We start from the raw sequence: 19,250 nt of genomic DNA on the forward strand, positions 1-19,250 counted from the left end.
TCTAGGTTTCGTTAGTTCTTGTTCCGTGCGCGTCGCTAGCTCGCTAGTTCGCACAGTGCACGATAGGCGGCTTCGCGTGTGCTGCTTTCTCCTCATATTTTAAGTCTTACAACTCAAGATATCGCTCAAATCTTACACGATACAATTACAGAAATTATTAGTCGAACAACGATTTTTTAGGAGATACGTATTATTGTGATAAATTGTGTGTGTGTGTGCGTCTTGTGCGTGGTGACACTTCCGGCATGATGCATCAGAGGGGGCGAGGCGGTCTAGGGGTAAGTTTACGGGCTGCGCACGTACGGATCGTGTCACGAATGAACTGTCGGTAACGTGACCTCGCTGGGCGAATTGAACGTGTGACAGTGCTTCGACGATGATATTCGTGCTCCCTTCGATCCTCCTCACTCACACAAACGATCGGTTGTAGGAAGCTCAAGAGCAACAGCGAGAGTCTTCGCACGCGAAACGGTGCCATGGAGGTAGTCTACGAAGGATGGCTCGTCAAATCGCCGCCGGAGCGAAGGATCCGACGAGCGGTAAGCACTCCGAAGCAACCTTGTGTGTTCTTCTTCCTGCAAGCCTCTGTTTGAGCTTTGTTTTTCTTTCAAGTGGTGTCTTCGTGAGGTGTTGAAACCACTACTCGATGTGTCTGCCGGGGGGGAAGAGGGAGCGGATAAAGACACGAAATAACAACTGGTTTCGGTCGCCCCTTTTCGTTCGCGTGTTTGACGTTGTTTCGTCGTCTACGCCTCGTATTGTTTGACGCGTACCTCGTTTACCTTGAAGTCACAGTCGCATACGTCTACACCTCTGATTCATTGTGGCGATTTCGTGCAGCTCATACTCGCGGCTCTGTGGCTGACATGTCAGCTGTTCGTTGTAGTGGGCTAACAGCCGGGCTGTCTCTTATGCAAGTTACATATCACTGTTGCAAGAAGACAAACACTAAAGCGAAGCAAACCGCAACAAAATTTAAACTGTGAGCGCGGCACTTAGTGACAAGTTGATTGTCACACATGACAGGTTGTCACCGACAAAAAACCAACGTCACTACCGCCGAGTAAAATGGGGAAAACGCGTGCGCTGCAGCTGCGCTTCTTTTCCTTCGTTGCGCAAGGTTTCAGTTATGTAGGAACCGTTTAGCTAACGTTCCGGACTGCTGCCTCCTTTCTGTTTCTTCTTTTCGCTGCGGACTTCGTGCCAATGCGCCTGGAATGCGCACGACGAAGCCGTTAAGGAGGAAATAAAGCGTGCGGGCGAGTTCAGCGCTCGGAAGTTGCGGTTCACGGAAACGTCGTTCGGCAAAGGGCCGTGTCGGAACAATAAGTGCCCCCCCTGATAAGACAGTATCCAGGCGGAACCACATAGCGGCAGTCTTGACACGCCGTGGGCGCAACGGCCTGTCTGGGCTAGTGATAAAAGACCCCGCAAGAGAAACACTTTACCGGCAGTCCGTATCCCTGCAAGCGCGACCGCTCTTGCTTGCAGACAGTTTCGCAACGTGGAAAACACAGAAGGATGTGTAGAAATAAGTGGAGTTAAACATTGCGTTGTTCCTGTTTTTGCTTTACATACTGTAGTCCATAAACAGAACACACTTGTTTTGCATTTATGAGCGTCACCGAGTTGTAAAAAAATTTAGGGAGTCTTTGATATGAGGCACATGTTCTGAAACATGGATGAGGAAAATATGCTGTACATAAAATGACTGTGGGTAGCTCGTCGCTATAATTTTGACAAGCTTGTTAATAACACTGAAGCATTCTAAGATGTAAGGCAATGTAAGTAGCTTATGTGTGTGTTGTTTCTCCTGCAGTTTTATACTGTTTGATGTCTGCATTGTGTGTTACATTGTTTATTAGCACATGTGTGCATTACAGTTTGAAGGAGAAACATGCATGCTGATTGGAACTTTTACAATGAGCCGCATCGCATGCTTTCTTTTCTAAATAGTATTAGTGCCCCGCCGCCGGGGTCTCGTGGCTAAGGTACTCGGCTGCGGTGGCAGCATTTTCGATGGAGGCGAAAATGCTGTAGGAAAGCGAGCTCAGATTTGGGTGTACCTTAAAGAACCCCAGGTGGTCGAAATTTCCAGAGCCCTCCACTACACCGTCTCTCATAATCATATGGTCGCTTTGGGACATTAAACCCCACATATCAATCAATCAATTAAACAGTATTATAGTGGTGTAGCTGTTCCCTAGTATTAGCAATGTTATGGACATCTACACATGTTTGGAATTTGCTGTACACCGTACACCAGTAATTAAACTGTTGCTTGATAAACCAAAGAGGAGTGCTGAAAAGGACAGGACGCAACTGTATCATGTTGAATTTCATTTCTTGATGTGCACTGTCATACTATGCCACGTTTTTTATGTGAACTGAAAACATTTGCATGTATGTGCGCACAAGTACTGTCACGTTTTCCCCCTCCTTCACGGGCACATATTAAATATGAACACAGGATGGATAACGAAATGCATTACCGCATTAACATGTTTTCCAGCATCTGTAACGATGACTTGAGCTTGTTAAGGCGTTTGGAACGTAAAGGAATTGCGCATTTAGTTTAGGAAATAACACTTTTCAATTTCGATTGCAAAATTGTGCTTCAGCATTCGGTTCCCACAAGTATGATATCAAGAAAATATTTCTCCCGTTTGAGACTGTGTAGGGCAGCTTTAGCAGTTCTTTTTTTTTTTTTTTTTTCCACTTATGCTCAACTTTGTGGCTCACAATCGCGAGTTTTGCTTGGATTACGAGTTTTCCTGGTGTAACAACAGTGAGCATTAGCTCAGACTGACAGGGCGAAAGCTTATTCTCCACTTTTCAACAATCGTAGGGAAGGACTAAACTTTTTATGAGCAAAAAATTGAAAATCAATCTTTAAACTTGAACAAAAAAGATATCTCAGTCTTTTTCTTTCACTCTCAAAAGCAAGAACTCGTCGCAGCACCACAAAATGTTATTTTTCTTGTGCACTGTTGCGGAGAAGGCCACTGCTGTGCACAAAAGTTTTGAACTTGTTTTCAAGAATAGGGCATTCTTCCAAACTATTAGCTGATGACTCTGTGCAATCACAAAGAAGGACGAACATAATCTCTAGAACTTAGACAGCTGAAGTGAATAGGGAGTCTTAGAATAGGGTCTGCGGCCCTTTGCGCATCATCCCCCTATTATAGGTCAGCCATCATTTCAGTGGGTGACGTCACGTTTGTCTGTCGCAAGGCTTTTGGGCAGGCTTTAGGGCGCCCACTAACTTCGAGAAATAGCGTCCCCAACGCAAAACCAAAACGTGGTTTGGGGTTTGCGCATGCGCAGTGGTCTCGACGCTACTTCTTTGGGGCTCAAACTTTTGGGGCCCCTATTCGAAAAACTCCCTAATAAGTAATAACATAATCCCTCGATAGCTTTTATGGTCGCGAAACTGTCACCTCAGTTTGATAGAACTCTGTTATACCCACCCCTTCTCTATGGCTATACCTTGTGGTTGTACCCTTCTAGCCTCTCTAATATAGAGCTAGCGGCGGCTGCTAGGGGTGAGACAGTAAAAAGAAAGCGAGTTGTGGAAGACCGAAAGGCACTTGCTGTCTCCAAAAGTTCCTCGAGCGTCTTCTGGCTCACATTCGTAGCGCAGTGCATTGCAACCGCGTACTGCTGTTTCCAGTGATTTACGTAATGGCTGGAAGCTACAAAGTTTCCCAACTTCATGCTGTTGACAATTTTGACGGCCTCTTCGAAGAGAATCCTGGTGCTGACAGCATGTCGTGCACTTTTTTCACACTCAAAGTACTCGAAGAGTGCACCGTCCATGTGTTAGCTGAACTCTGGTGTGCCGTTACTGAGCTTCCGTCGAAGTTTTGCCTTCCCGTAGTTTAGCTGCAGCAATTTATCGAAATTCTTCTCCCATTCCTGTATCCGGTTCCGGTCGAGCTTGAAATATCAAGACATCGTTTTCTTGATGCCATCGAATAACCTCAATTTTCTTCGCCACTGTGTAGGACTGCATAGGTATATCTGACCTCTCACCGTAAACAAACAAATGGCACGGAAGCTAGCATGCACGGAGCAGTCGAGCTGAAGTGCAAAGCAGGATTGAATTGGGTGAGGGGGCATTCTCGGAACGGCGCGGATATTTGTAATTTCCAGTGAAATTGGGGAGGGGGGGGGGACTAGTAGGGGTTGGAGAGCTCGTTTGAAATTTTGCGGTAGATACATGCATAGATAGGAACGGTTAAAGCGTCTTTGGTTCTCTAAGAAATGCTTCCGATTTAATATAAAATATGGTTTATTGGTCGCAATATAGAAGCATTTCTAGAGCGACAGCGTCAAAATGGGATGGACAAGTACTGCTCGATTACCTTTACTTAGCTTTGTGTTTGTTTGTCCAACCTCTTTCATTGCAGAAGTGGAGGCGACGCTGGTTTGTCCTGCGACCATCTGGCCAAGTGCCACAGCAATATGTCCTGGAGTACTACACAGACCAGACCTACAGGAAACTGAAAGGCACTATTGACCTTGACCAGTGTGACCAGGTGAGCCTACTGAAGTAATCTGTTGAATGTGGTATCTGTAGCATGAATATAAAATCATTTAATAGCCAACACATGGTGCCTCTTAGCAGTGGTCTGTGTTCAAGGTCTAGCTTAACAACTGTTAGCAAGGTTATTTATGTGCCTGTTCTTTCACCTTTGCACACTCCCATTTCTTGTTTTTCCAGACTAACCTGAAAGTGAAGACTTGTTTGGTGTAAGTTAACAGTTCGTAGAAGAAGTGTACAGTACTTTGAAGTTATGATAGGCTTTCAGTGAACAGTAATTTTATAAATGGAACAACTGCCCCTAATATGGCAGGTTTGGTACTTGGATTCTGCCCCTCTGTTCTTCTCTCAGTAAATGGTACCCTTTTTTTTGGTCCCTCCAGGTTTCCTTTAATGAGAGTTTGCTTGCAACACCAACCTTATAGGCATGTAATGTTGCTACAGCACATACCAGCACATATCAAAAAAGTAGAAAGAAAAGCTGCTTTTGTTGTGTGTTCTCGTAACTTGCATGACCATTAAAGCTGATGTGTGTTGATGAATTGGTGCCAGAAGAAAGTATGAAGTTCTGTTAAGCTGTGAGCTTCGTAGGGTGTGTGTTCTTTAATTTTGGAGGTTCCACCTAAATACTGGTGTATGGAATAATAGAAACCTTCAATGAGAGCTAAACCTATTTATATTTTTTTATTCTGAGGAATGTATGTTGCGGTTACGAATATTAGCTTTAGTTATTTAGGGTGAGTGCTCGGTACGTTTAATTTGTGATGGTACATCATCATCTGTGTATTTTTATTACTCCTTCTTTGGTGGTCAAAATAATATGAATGTGGGCATTAGAAATTAGAAGAGTAATTGTCAGTGAGGGTCCCAGTAATTCCCTATTAGCTATTAAGGGGGGACGTGGCAAGTAAAACTAATTTTTTTATTAATGTACTGTTTGTGATGAAATTTGGTGTGTGTATGTGGATGATTGTGAGGATTCCAAATATGAAAACCGTTTTCAAATACCTCTTGTACTTTTTGAGTTACAAGCATAATTATACTAATTAATGCTCTTCACACTTAAAGAGATAATTATTGCTAAATGAAATTATTTTTTCATATTATTATGTTCCCAAAGCATCAACTTGTGCAAAGAAGCTATTAGTTGATTTTTCTAGTTCTTGTAACCATAAATAAAATTTCCAAAACATGGATGTTGTTTTGCGCACACATCGCAGTAATTATAAAATGTGTTCTAAAAATTTTAAATGATGAGTAAGAAGAGAGATAAAGCTTTATTGCACTGCTAAAGGCCTCCTGAGCCTAGTGCAAAAAACGGAACGACTCTATCAGTCTTTGTTAAAAAATGACAGATGTTCTAGCGAAGGCACATAGGCGAAAATCAAGAGTTGAGAAAACTGACTTTGAAAGTTCACTCTTGTTTGGAAGTTCACAACATGCCTAAAACACTCAGAATCCTCCTGGGCAGTAATCCTGAGATGCTGTGGCCTTGGCCTCTGTAGAGCGCAACCCAGTTTTGCGCTTCTTTGTCGTGGAACAATGCGCCTTTTGAGCCCTCTTCACCCTTTTGGCATCCTTTTCGGCTGCTCGCCGCAAAGAGCAGTCTCCTGGATTGAAGCCCAGTTGAGCAGTGATCTCTTGCAGCGCACTCTTGCAGCCACCATTGAAACGGCAGACTGCATCTGCAACTGCACTTTCCACACTTCGAAGGGAGGCGAACTGGCTCTTGGACTGGAGTGACCAAATGAGGCTGTTCATACTCTCCACAGCGTTCTGGGTTTTTCCCTGCGCACACCTTTCAAGGAGCTCTTTGTTCGAGAGGCGCTTGTAGATTGGCAGCAGTGCCACTCGCACGTGAGGGGGCAGTTTATGTTTGTGAGGCGGCAGCGGCTCTCCCTTGGCCAATGCCTGATTGTGCGGGCACCAGGAGTCAGTCCCACTTGGGCACAGGTCGTGGTGTGGATCCTGGTCTGTGGATGTTACATGGTAATAAGTGGCCATGATGGCCCTCTCCATGCCAGGAACATCGTTGGGGTGGCTCTTAATGGCCCAGCCATAATAATTCGTCAACTTCTTTATAAGGCCCTGCGTCAGCCGGCCTTTGCCACCCATGCTCAGTCCTCGGCCTTTGGATTTGTGCTCATCAAGAAGGTTGCGCAAGGAAGTGCCCATTCTTTTTTTCACATGGTTCACACACTCCTGTTTCTTAATCAACATGTAGCCATACACCTTGTCTTGCGTGAGGGCAAGGTACGTACGGCTGTCACCGTCGCAGAGCACATTGATGTATCGAAGCTTGTACTTGGTAAACGATCTTTCAAACATGATCCTCGCTGCTTCTACTTCCATTTGGCCTGCATTAGCATCGGTGTTCTTTTGGCACTGTGGCTTGTGTTTCTCAAGCCACTCCTCATAGTTGTCGTCACCAGGCTTGGGGCCAACAGCACAGCCTTGGCAGTAGTTGGACAGGACACAGTGGTCCAAGACCAAGCCTGTGTACAGCTCGATTACACAGCCCACGCCAATATGACTTCTGTGCCCCCTCGTCATCCACGTGCCGTCGTAAATGACGTCAATGTTGCCTGGCACTCCTCCTAGGTCCTTGTAAATGTCATGCACCTTCTGTGCACTTTCTGCTTCAATGCGGGTGGCAGCTGATGTGGTGGCAGGGTGGCTGTACTTCCTTTGCAGTCTCTGGTAGGACTTGTGGTGCAGTGCTCGATGCGAAATGTCCATCGCAGAAAAAATGTCATTTATGGCAGATTGTTTTCTGCCAACTGACTGCACAGCCCTCAAAGCACGCACGTTTACCTCAAAGGGGTTCGTTTTTTGTTGCCCGGAGCACCTCGGGGACGACCACGCACTGTTCACTATGCCACAATTGTCACAAAAAAGTTCCATCCTCGCCGCGAGTCCAAGGCAGTGCGTAGTCTCGAGGCGTATCGACCCTTCGTCGCACTTGTTGCACTTTACTGACGAAAGCAGACCGTTCAGCATCTTCTTATTTACAATGAAGAATGTGGAGTCCTTACCGCCGTCATTTTCGTCGCAGCCTTCGTTCAGAAGCTCGAGCTTCCGCTTTGAAGCGGACTTCGATGCTACGGCATCCAAAACATCCCGCCTTGTCTGCGCCCGCTGCGCGATTTCTTCACTGCTCGGAATCTGGGCCGAAACTCGCGATAGAATGTTCGACGCGCGCACGCCCGGAGTTGCAACGGCTGCCGACGCGGTGCCACCGCAATCGGGTTCGCGAGAGCGTCCATCACGGTCGACGGCATCCGGCGGTCTGACATACGACGATGTGGCACATTCCACACTCTCGGCCTCACAACAATCAGCGAAGGGTCTGAGTAGAGGCTCCGTGACGCTTGAAGAGCATGCTCCGTTCGGAACTGCGACTGGGACGGCAGCCGCAGTCGTCTGCCCTTTGTTCCAAGCTTTCCGACGCTTGCCGTACTTGTGGACGCTCCGGAACTTTTTTTGCGACAACATAGCACCGCAGTATGAGCAAGCACTCAGAAGAGACCACTGATGTAAACAAAGCTTGGTAAAAAAAGCACGCGAACTATCACAAAAACAGCCAACTGGCAAAAAACGAAGCGCACGCCGGATGATTCTCGACTCGGCGGCCGCAGATGCGCTCGCGCTTCCAAGGTTGCCAAGGTGCGCGGCGCAGCTTTGACCAGTAAGAGGTCGCGCCTGCTACCACGTGACCCGCGCAGCCAATTGCCGTTCTTCGTTTTCGTTTTTTTACTTGCTCCTCGCGCTTTTATTTTCCATGACCTACTACACTCCTGACCTGTTCAGATAGCGGGGTTCCTATGGGAGCGCGTGTCCCCGCTCTCGTTCAATCGCTCGCCGTAGGTGGCGCTACCTATAACCTGTTCGTCTGCTACTTTACGGCTGTTTGGACGGCGCTAGAGTAAGAACGGCTGCATTCCGTGATGAACAGCCGGCATATATGTGACTATTTTTTCACTTAGATGACTGGTCAAGTAAGCTGTTCAGTGTGACGAAAAATTTATTGCACACTGGTGGACAAATGCGAGAATCCGTAGACTTACATAGTGTAGGACAGCATATGTGATGTTGCGTCCATTTAATTGCAAAGAATTTGTGAATGACTTTTGAAATATTTGTTTCAAAATTATTTTTCATTAGTGCATAATAATTACGCAATATGAGTGCTCTGTTGGCCGAAATATGACCACGAACACTCAAGCTGACGTCAGCGAACAGGTGCTGCCTAGCGCCACGCCGCTCGTAGGTGACGGCCCTAGCGGCAGAAGGTATGAACTAGAACGTGGGCGCTGGAAGAGGTGCTCTCTGGGCAGGTCAGGAGTGTAGTAGGTCATGTTATTTTCACTCGGCGAAATACGAGACCGCGACCATCGGGAAGCCGGCTTTCTCCTCTTTCCAAAGCTACCAAAATGGCGGCCCACGGTCAACAACTTGGCGCGTTTGTGCGGCGTGAACAACACCGTTTCAGGGGCTTTTTTTTCGCACTTTTCGGCGACTAGCCTCGGCAAAAACACTATTTGCGGGATTTGTAGCGCACGTTTCGCTGTAATATTTTAGAACAAGGAAGTTGAAGGTCTGAAGATTACGAAAAAAAATAAATCAGAAAATCGCATATTTTGACCAAAATCGGCACTTTACTTGCCGCGCCCCCCCTTAAAATTAGGTAATTGCATTGCAAAATATGTTGGAATTGTGGAGGGTGCTTTAGCAGAGTGTGACGTTGCGCGAGTTGGTGCATAGTTTAATAAAATACTTTTGGTGCAAGGAAAGAGAAGGAGACAGGATAGGATGCCTGTTCACTGTTGACTAATTAGTATGAATCCTCAGATGAGCGTTTAGTTTCAGGGGTATTTGTACATGAAGCTAGCACATTGGTACTTCTCATTCCATTTACTGCTTTTATATGTGCCATTTGTTAAAGATCATGGGATTAAGCTGTGTTAAATATTTATTTTCCCCGACCTGTTCCATAAAAGTAGAATACTGGCACGTTAATTTGATGTGATTTGTTTTTTCTGAGTTTTGTCAAAAAAAAAAAAACTGTTCTGAAGGTTGTCAACGTGCGTGGTCTTCAGGTTGACGCTGAGCTGGAGGTGGTGACAAAGTCCAAGTTCATGTTTGACATCAAGACGTCGAAGCGAACATACTACCTAGTCGCCGATTCTGAAGCCGTCATGAACAAGTGGGTCGACTGCATATGCAAGGTCTGCGGCCTACGCATGCGGGTTGAAGCAGGTGAGAATAGGTCTTGTTGACACAACCACATAAAATTAACCTCGAGATGGACTGAGTTAAGCATATAGCTTTGCTTGTAGTAGGGTGCAGGTATTTATAAGCAACAGGGGTCTTGACGAAAAAGCAAATATGTGGTGCACACAATAAAAAACATCGGAAGACTGTCAGTGTAGTGACGGCGTGCTCATGTGCAAAGGATCCAATTAGGTTGTCATTGCTGCTTGATTTATCAGCCTTGCAGTGTTACGCGAGGGCTTGTGGGAACATCACTGACTTGTTTAATAGGAGGGTACAATTAATTTTTCCAGTTGTTTTACGGTAAACGTCATGTCAAAGTTATTGTAACTCGCTGTTATATGTTTCTCAATTTAAGCACAATCTTTTTAACAACCTAAATCTGATTTTGTGCTCCAGCCTGAATATTTCTGTGCGAACATTATTTGTTAAGAATATTGTGCTAGTGTTGTAGTAAATGTGCATGATTGCATTCATGTTGCGAGCACTTGGTTTGCTTCAGTTTTGGGTCGTGGTGCAGGTCTTTTTTTGGAAGCAGAAATGTCTACGGATTTCTTTCCATTTTTCGTGGCCATAGAAGCCAAGTTGCATTTTGGTTTATTTATTTGGTTATTTATTTACAGTACCTGCAGCACCCACGTGCGGCATTAGTGTAGGCGGGAGAGGATAACGTTCAAATGCATGTACAAGAACTTAATACATTTCAGAGAAGAAAAAAAAAAGCAGAATAGCAAAAAGCCAATAACATTGCAGTGTGCATAATACAGCTATGTAATAAAACACCCAAGGGTGGCACGTAATTAACATTGACGTGTGTGGAAATACAACACCAAAATATGTGTATATAAATATGATAAATACATGCATGCACGTACGTACTCACAGATATATACAGGCAAAGATTGCAAAAACAAGGAAAAAAGAGAGCTCGAGCATAGCCGGCCAGAAGGAACAAACGGAAGTATAATCACGCTACAATAGAATAGGATTTTGAAGAGCAATGGCGAATTTTTCCCTGGACGCGATTACAATTTCTTGGGGCAGTTTGTTTCATTGCTGAATTGATCATGAGAAAAATGAGTGTTTAAAAAGGTTAACTCTGGTAGTGAACTCGCACACTTTTAGACACATAAGCATATTATTCTTCACTCGCGTGGCACAAAAATGAACAAATTATTTTTGACTGTCGATTGATAAAATTAAGTATCAAGGTTTTATATTTACCAAACTATGTTTCTGAATTACTTGACTGGTTGAATTCGGGCAAGACAGATGTTCAGGAACGATAATGGGCTTTATGGATGAAAAATTGTTTAATTCAGAATGTTGGTGAACCCAAAGTTTTAATAAGTGGACTCTCCTTCATCAAAGCAGCTTCTGTTTTCTGCCTTGATGAAGTTGCTTACTTGACAAAGACAACCCCACTTGTCGAAATGTGGGCTCCAGCAACACTTATTGTGTAACGATTTCTCTAAATAGTTCTGAGCCTAGTTAATTATCTAATTATTATGTTGCTTTTTTGGAAAGGGTGGTAACTATAGATATTATTTGAGCAACATGCCATGCATATATCACACTAACTTGTATAAGTTTTTGTGATATTAGAACCGAGGTTACAAGACCAACGTGCTGAGTAAGCTCGGCAACCCTGGCACATCAACTTCTGCTACATGACTTGCAAATCCTTCGCTCCTATCCAGTGCTGCTTTTCTTTCACATATGGGAGGATGAAATCTAATGTATCGAGCCATGAATACTCAAGTTAATGGCAACACGTAGTTTACTTAGATTTCGAAATAGCTATGACGAATAGTTTGAACCTGCAGTCGCTAATTTGTACAGTTCCTTTTGCTTTCACTTGCTCTAAATGTCAAGAATAAATTTTAAGAGAAAACAGGAAGTGGCCTCTAAAAAGCTTTCCTTGTTCCGTTTAAAGCTTACTTGCATCTGCTTTCTTTTGCTTTTATGATAAACCTGTATGAAGCAAATGTGGAAACAACACTGAACTTTTTTATGTGTGTGCAACTTTTAATATATAGAGGGAGGCTCAGAAGAACCACAAGCTGAGGCATCAGCAGAACCCCCCAAGCAGTCTTTGCCAAGTGACGAAAGTCCAACACCTGCTGAACCTGCGCCAGCACCACTCTCTACAGCTGCTGAACATCCAAGCAGCCTTTCGAATGATGACTCCAATCCCTATATTCCTATAAGTGAATGCATCACTGGAAAACCCGTTGGCAATGGGCTCCCACGATCATGTCCTGAATCACAACTGGTTGATTTTTACGACACCCCTCGTTGCAGCACGGGGCGAACGTCTCCAGACCCTGTTATGGACGCCATGTGCCGGATGCCACGACCTCCGGAAAAGCCAGTGCGAGAGCTGAGTGGTGCCAGTCTTCTCGGCTCAACTGTGCCGGCTCCCAAGGTCAACTGGAACACATATCCAAAAGACTCTCCAGCGCCAGGAATGTCCACTAGTAGTCAAGCGCTCAACTACAGCCCCGTGCCTCCACTGCGACCTACAAGCAGCCGAGAGGAGGTTGTTGAGCTGACCACTTCTCAGAGCAGTAATGTGTACAACGGGGACACCCTTGGTAGGGCTGGCCTTACCTTGCGTAAAGCGGGTCGTTCTGGAATGTCTGTGCCTCCTGCACCACTTACTAGGCAGGATGCTACCGAAGAATCCTACGACCGTCCACCTGTGGCTCGGCCCTCTTCTGCGTCCAACAATGCAGGCTGTACGGCGGACATCACAGGCGACGAAGTCATACCTCCCCGTCCGCCAAAACCTGCAAACATCCGGATCCGTCCGGTGGCCAGCGGTTATGACGTGCCTCCGCCACCTTCACAGCAACCGCGGATGCCACAGCAAGACTCGTATGATGTGCCACGTTCGGCTGGAGGAATGCGCGATGGCTACAGCATTCCTCCATGCCCAGTGCCTGTGCTACGGCATGAGCCTTACGATGTCCCTGCGGCACCGTCTAGGGGACCGTACGAGCTGTATGACCTGCCAAGGTCGGCGGAGCCGCTGCCTAGAACGGCATCTGGTGGCATCCCGCTTCCTCCCCGCCTCTCGCTGGATGAGACATACGACTTTCCAAAGTCTGCTCTAAGCCCTGATGGCCTGAATCTGTCAGTACCAGCACCAGCAGCGCCAGGTTCGAGGAAACATGCTTACCACAATGCTCCCGTAGGGACCTTCAATAGCAGGGAAAACATCTTCAACTACGAGTACAGGCCATCATTCACAGAATTTGTGGCGAAAGACGATGGAGATGCACAGCAGGCACCACCTGGTACCTATGCCAATCTGTCGTCAAATAGTCCAAGTACGCCCAACCTTGCCGCTGTGCCACCTGCCATCAACCGTGGTCTCAAACCACGAAAAGCATCCACTGAAGGTACTTCACCAGGTGAGTCTGTCGTACGACTTCCTAATGTATTACTGAGGTTGAAGTTGGTGCATATTTGTTATAAATTGTTGACTCCAGGGTCTGCAGAATGTCAGCCTTGGCTAATTTGACAATGCATGCATGCCTTCCTGTATTTCTGAACTGCTTAGTTTGTAGTGAAGCATCACAGTTGATCTTTCAAGACTCGGTGTAATAATAATTAGCACATTTTCTGGTACGTGAAGAAATTGCCCACAACTTGGTTCCTTTGACTGTTGCGTGTCTAGTTCAACTTGTGAAGTCTAAAGCTGCCTGTGAAGCAAGGTTAAGCGAGGATGATTGCTCCTTGCACACATCTAGTTTTGTAGATTTATAGTGGGTTTTTCGTTACTATGGTGTGTAGGTGTCACTAGGATGTGCTATTAAGTGCATCTTGAATTGAGTATGTTAGTTTGAAAAACAAGGCAACAATGCCATAGCAGTGGCAGCAGGGTCCTCCAATATTTTTACGATGGCGACAACTTTCTCATGCACACCGAGATCCAGGACATCACGAATGAGTTGCAGCCAGCACATAGATAACATGGACAGCTGTTGCCTTTACTTTGAAAGCTCTATTGTTACTTGGTGGGTTCAATGGTTACTCAGTGGCAATAGTTATGCCTGCAAAGCTTTATGTGCAAATAATGCAACACGTGTGACATATGATTTTTGAAGCATTGAGTGTACTTTCCGATTTGACTGGCATGTTTAGTGTGACATCCATGCAGCTAAGTCATACCTGTATTAATTTGTTGTACACAGTATTACTTTGCTTACTGTGCAGTAATTGAGTGTGTTTGGCTTTATTTAATATTAGGAACGCAGCCTACCACTTGCTCAACGTTTGGACTCATTTTCAGTATCATATGACACCAGCTTGTACAGTAGTCACGGATTCAAACGCAACATCAAATTTAGTATAACGACTGGTATGTGCAATTGCTTGTGATAGCCACATCGTGCTGTAATGACTTTGGTCTCTACATATAATGTTGGCTCTCATCAACGCGTTCAAGTCGAACTTGTGTCGATATGACCCAAACAGAAGACAGTGGAAACAAAAGTATGTGCATTACTTAGTCCTAAATTATCCCATTTCAACTCGTGAGTATTGTAAATGGCAAAAGAAATTTATAACATTTTGCACCACAAACATTTTATTTTGTCACCATTAATCATCAGTTGACACCGACAGATGACTTGCTAAACAGCCCCGCCGCGGTAGTCTAGTGGCTATGGTACTCGGCTGCTGACCCGCAGGTCGCGGGATCGAATCTCGGCTGCATTTCCGATGGAGGCGGAAATGTTGTTGGCCCGTGTGCTCAGATTTGGGTGTACGTTAAAGAACCCCAGGTAGTCAAAATTTTTGGAGCCCTCCACTACGGCGTCTCTCATAACCATATGGTGGTTTTGGGACGTTAAACCCCACATATCAATCATGACCTGCTAAACAGCAGTCTCCCAGTTCTGCTGAAAAACAAATGCTCATTTTAGAACTTAAATTGGCTTATGCAGCATCTTTTTGTGCTTGTAGTTTTTGTCTACAGCTGTCTGTAATATTGTTCTAATGTTTTATTAGATAACCAGTACCAGCGGAGATGCTTTTTGCATTCATGGTTAATATGCCATCGGTAATGCTAAATGCTAGCAAAACAGTTGTTTGTAGAGAACATAGTTAAGCTCCCTCTGAATAGTGTTATTGGATATTTCTAGACGTGTAACGAGAGCTTTCAGTACAGCTATAATTTTTATTAGTAGTAGTAGTAGTAGTAGTAGTAGTATTTTCTGCACACAGTTTACTCAAGAGTGATTTGCAAACAACTACAGGGACCTTGATTTTTCGTAATATGTCATGTTCCTATCTGTGATGTTTGGTATCAGCAAAATTAATAACTTTCATTGATGACATCCCCAATATTTGCAATTCACGTTGGGGACAAAGTGATTTTTTTTTTTGCCATTGTAGATTTTCGCAGATTGCTCAGTTTTACTATCAAGCCTTGTTACAAGCAAGAATTTTCGTCTGAATGTGAAAATATGATCATTTCTATATTTTTTTCACTCATAATCTACCTTCGTTGCACGCTAAATCAGCTTTACATACTAGTTTTACTTTATGCCTATTGGCTGTAGATCTTATTGTTTTGAAGTATGAGTGTACTGTATAATGCGGAATATAGGTCCACCCCCTTACCTTGACCAGCAAAAAAAAAAAAGAAAAACGCGGAATTGTTCACTGATTCATTTTATTCAGTTTTCCGAGCTGTCGGAGCTTTTGTCTGACGGCGACTGTTTTTCACTAGCCGCCTCCCATAGCATCTTGTCCTCAGTGCCGTTGAGAGCGTTGCTGATGCAGCACTTCTTAAAATCACCATCTCTTCTGGCAGAGACCTCCATGCCTCGGAGACCAAACCACTAACTGTGGCGAGAGGTGGCCTGCGCAGTCGGCCTGTCCGGTTCCGCGGGTTGTCGCCAGCCATCCATTCAGTGTTGGGTACCAACGCACACACACAGTCTTTGAAAAGCTTATTAAGGACGACGTCCAGCGGTTACTGTGTTGACGTTATCCATCCCAGAATGACGACAAGATTCGTCTTTCCGTTGCTAAGGCTCTCCTTCACTGATGCTGTCAAATACCCACGAAATGCATCCAACACGAGCAAGGCCTCCTTCGGCATCGTCTTCCGCTTGAAGATTATGAAGGGGGGCAACTTTCTGCCATCGTGCGTGCAGGAAAGTATAACGGTGTAGTGAGAATGCTTGCTTCCGGTTTACAAAAGCTTCTCGTATTTTGTCCCGCGTTTGCCAACAGTCGTGGACAATGACATGTCGAACCACACCGGCGTTTTGTTGGTGTTGCCGATCCGGCCTAGCATGTAGCCATGCTGCTGCCAGAGGCTGTTTACCTAGAGTTGAAACGCTATCAATTTGTCCTGGTACATCTCTGGCAGCTTCTGGCATATTTATGTGCGTCGTCGAAGGGCAAATCCGTCGCGTCGCATGAAGCAATGGACCCAATAAATGGACCCCTTAAAATCTGTTCTTGACAGACTGGGTTCACGGGCAAGCTCGACGGCTTTTGTGCGAATGAGCTCCGCATTCACTGGCAGGGATCTGGCACGGTACTCGCGGACAAAATCCGCCACTTCGTCCTCAAGTTTCCAGTGCACAGCTCGGCGACCGCAAAACGACGTCTTCCTCGCGTTGGAAACCGGCACTTTGGATTTTTGGTTGCACCAGTAACTGACGCTTTTCTCGAACACTCCAAACTGCCGCTGTGCCACCATGTTGCCATTCGCTTCCGCAAATTCAATAACTTTTCTTGAACTGGCGCTGCGTCCCGGTATTCATAGCTGGCCGCCACTCACTAAGAACACTGATTGAACAATAAAAGAAAAGTGGCGTCAGCAGAGGACGCTTCGGGGTCGGCCCAAGGAGGCGATGTCGATGCTGATGCCCAAAAAGCATGCGACACTACCTGTTGCCAGACGATCTTTTGGTTTATGCCAAGGGCCGGTATATAGGTCGAGGAGTGACTCTTTAGTGGCATTTTTTGGAAAAAATCTCGACCTATATTCCGCACTATACGTTAGGTTATTTATTGCATTGTATTCTGCTGCAATCCATGCCAAAGTAACAGACACCGATCTCGAAAGCTGCACTCATTTAGGCTGCATGCTTCAGAAGAGATTTCAGGAGCTGAAAACGCATGAAGTATGTCTGCCGTATTTTACTGCTAACCCTACATTATTGCGATCGGTCACTGTGACTCTTTGGAGAACCTTAACAACGTGCCCTCGTAGTGCATGTACACCACTTTCAAACTGGTCTGCTTACAGGTGGCCACGTGTTTCCCCTGGCTCCTCCTCCAGTTAACAGAAACCGCAGTCACACTTCCTCAGGCAGGCAAAGGTACAGGCAACATCTGTTTCAGCTTGGATTAATCGCACAGTTCTCATTCACACAGCTTCTCTGTTTACCTCAACAACTTTCTTTTTTTTTTCTCTCTTTCTCTTACCTATGTGCAGGCAGAGAAGTAAGGGTGACCTGCTAGCACCTGACGAAGACTGTTGGTCAAATGCAAGCAGTAGCCGGCGAAACTCCACAAATGATGACCCGGTACGTTGTTGCCATACATTTGGGAGGGGCACTTGCCCAATGTGCTGTTGTAATGGTCGCCTTGAATTTTACACAAGCTATTAGTCGCAAATGCGAGTACTTCATAAGGAATGCAAAGGTAAACGGAGACGATTCACTGCACATTCCAACTTACCAGGCAACTTCCTGACCAGGCAAATTTATGCCTTACTGATGTGTCCATTTTAAATGCCTTGCATATATCATTTAATATTAATGCTCCTATGAAATATAGCAGCTTAAAGGTTGAATATTTCGTTGAGTGCATCTGAAAGCTTTAAATGTTATTGTTCACATTAATTACAATAAAGGGAACATAACCAATCAAGGCATGTAACACCACCAGTGTTCAAGATAATTTGCATGGGCTGAAGTAGGCTCATTCGCAATTTGTTACCCGACAAGTACCACTTGCTGTCAGACATGTGGTACTTGTTCTCGGGAATGTTGACACAAAGCCGAGAACAACCAATAGTAGCCTAACGGATGGCCTTATCGCATCTCTGGGTGCTTACGTTTTTCATGGGTGAATAATGAGTTGAACAAGGGCATCATTTCAAGAACACTCAACCTTCATGCAGGGCATAAGGCAACCCAGTGCGGGTGCAAAGAAGAAAGGAGAGATCCAGTACCTCGACTTGGACTTGGATTCTGACCCTGCACCAGCACAGAGCCCAAGATCTCCAGAGCAGCGCACCGGCGGTACTGGCACTGTTTACAGAACAGTCGACTTTGTCAAGACCAAGGCCTTCAACACAACACGGCAGGACGTTGAAGAGTCCTATCGCAGTCACAAAGATGGCGAACCATGCAAGTGAAGAGCTATGTTGAAATGCATTTGTCAGGATGAATTGGGGGCCGTTCCAATCAAAGGTTATAAGTACCGGACGGAGCAGGCTGAAAATGCGCCACAATATTCAAAGAACAAGCACGTCTGAATCTAATACTGACACATGACAGACATTGCAGGCAATGGGGTGTGCCATAATAATTCTAAGTATAGTTCGTTATAAGCGCATTGTGGTTTGGTGTCGTGCCCCACTCGTTTCCTACTCATTTTTTTTGTGTGTTTTAGTCGCATTTTATAGTTCATCGTCAAAGCAGGGGTTGTTTTAATGCGAATCATGTTTCGCTGACAGAATCCTTGCTTGCCTTCTTGGTCGGCTGCATTTTGCTCCTTACAGGTTGGAGTGCACTGATTTTTGCATAATACTTATTTGCATATCTGATCAAACGCTCGATCTCTTTTATTCAGTAATAATGTGTTGTGACTTTTGGGAAGGGCTGTGACTGTTGGCCCTGTAATAGAATGCATTTCATTTTGAGCGTAGAGAAGAAAAAAAATGTTTTGTTTGGCTTCTGCGTACTTTATTCTTCTTTAGAAGTTGAAACGCCATGTCTGTAGCAGAGCCTTTGTGAGTACGCTCAACTCTACAAACTTACAAAGTTTGTTTATATTTATTTGAAAGTTTTCCTGCATGTTTATACATATATTACAAATCCCATCAGCTGCTGTAAAGCAGCTTGTAAATAATATGACATCTGTTTGAGCAATTGTACAGCCGTTTTCTTCTTCAAACCTGCAAGGGTGGTTTTGTCAAGTCGGATATCTTTTACGTTTGACTACGTTGTCGTTTCCAGTGAGAACGCATTTAGCATCTTCATTCTCGTGCCAGCTTCATGTGATACTTGCAACCATGTTCATTGTGAGCAGCATGGCATCGACCACTGATGTCTTGCTTGTGGTGTTTGTGAATATCCTGGGACGTGCCTTAAAACGACGGTGGAACTTGAGAGTTCGATACAATAATTATGTGGTTGCTTGAGCGCGGTTTAGCACTTGTTGACAGCAC

General features: G+C 45.1%; 1 protein-coding gene across 2 annotated transcripts; it reads left to right on the top strand.

Moving 5' to 3' along the window:
* Positions 1–339: 339 nt before the first annotated feature.
* Positions 340–18,498, top strand: dos (daughter of sevenless). 2 transcript variants are annotated; one of them, XM_075879974.1, is made up of 7 exons: positions 340–539; positions 4,413–4,541; positions 9,622–9,805; positions 11,860–13,239; positions 17,100–17,172; positions 17,289–17,379; positions 17,979–18,498. In XM_075879974.1, the coding sequence occupies exons 1-7, from the start codon at positions 477–479 to the stop codon at positions 18,213–18,215; spliced, it is 2,157 nt and encodes a 718-aa protein (XP_075736089.1). In that variant the 5' UTR covers positions 340–476; the 3' UTR covers positions 18,216–18,498. The 2 variants fall into 2 exon arrangements, with proteins under 2 accessions (XP_075736089.1, XP_075736093.1); XM_075879978.1 differs by having other exon boundaries at positions 9,646–9,805.
* The last annotated feature ends 752 nt before the right edge of the window (positions 18,499–19,250 follow it).

Source organism: Rhipicephalus microplus, chromosome 2 (genome assembly GCF_043290135.1).
Source record: "Rhipicephalus microplus isolate Deutch F79 chromosome 2, USDA_Rmic, whole genome shotgun sequence".
Lineage (NCBI taxonomy): Eukaryota > Metazoa > Arthropoda > Arachnida > Ixodida > Ixodidae > Rhipicephalus > Rhipicephalus microplus.

Coding starts and splice junctions, on each gene's coding strand:
- dos (XM_075879974.1), top strand. CDS start 477: ATGGAGGTAGTCTACGAAGGATGGCTCGTCAAATCGCCGCCGGAGCGA. Junction 540..4,412: donor AGCGAAGGATCCGACGAGCG/GTAAGCACTCCG, acceptor CTTTCATTGCAG/AAGTGGAGGCGACGCTGGTT. Junction 9,806..11,859: donor ACGCATGCGGGTTGAAGCAG/GTGAGAATAGGT, acceptor TTTAATATATAG/AGGGAGGCTCAGAAGAACCA.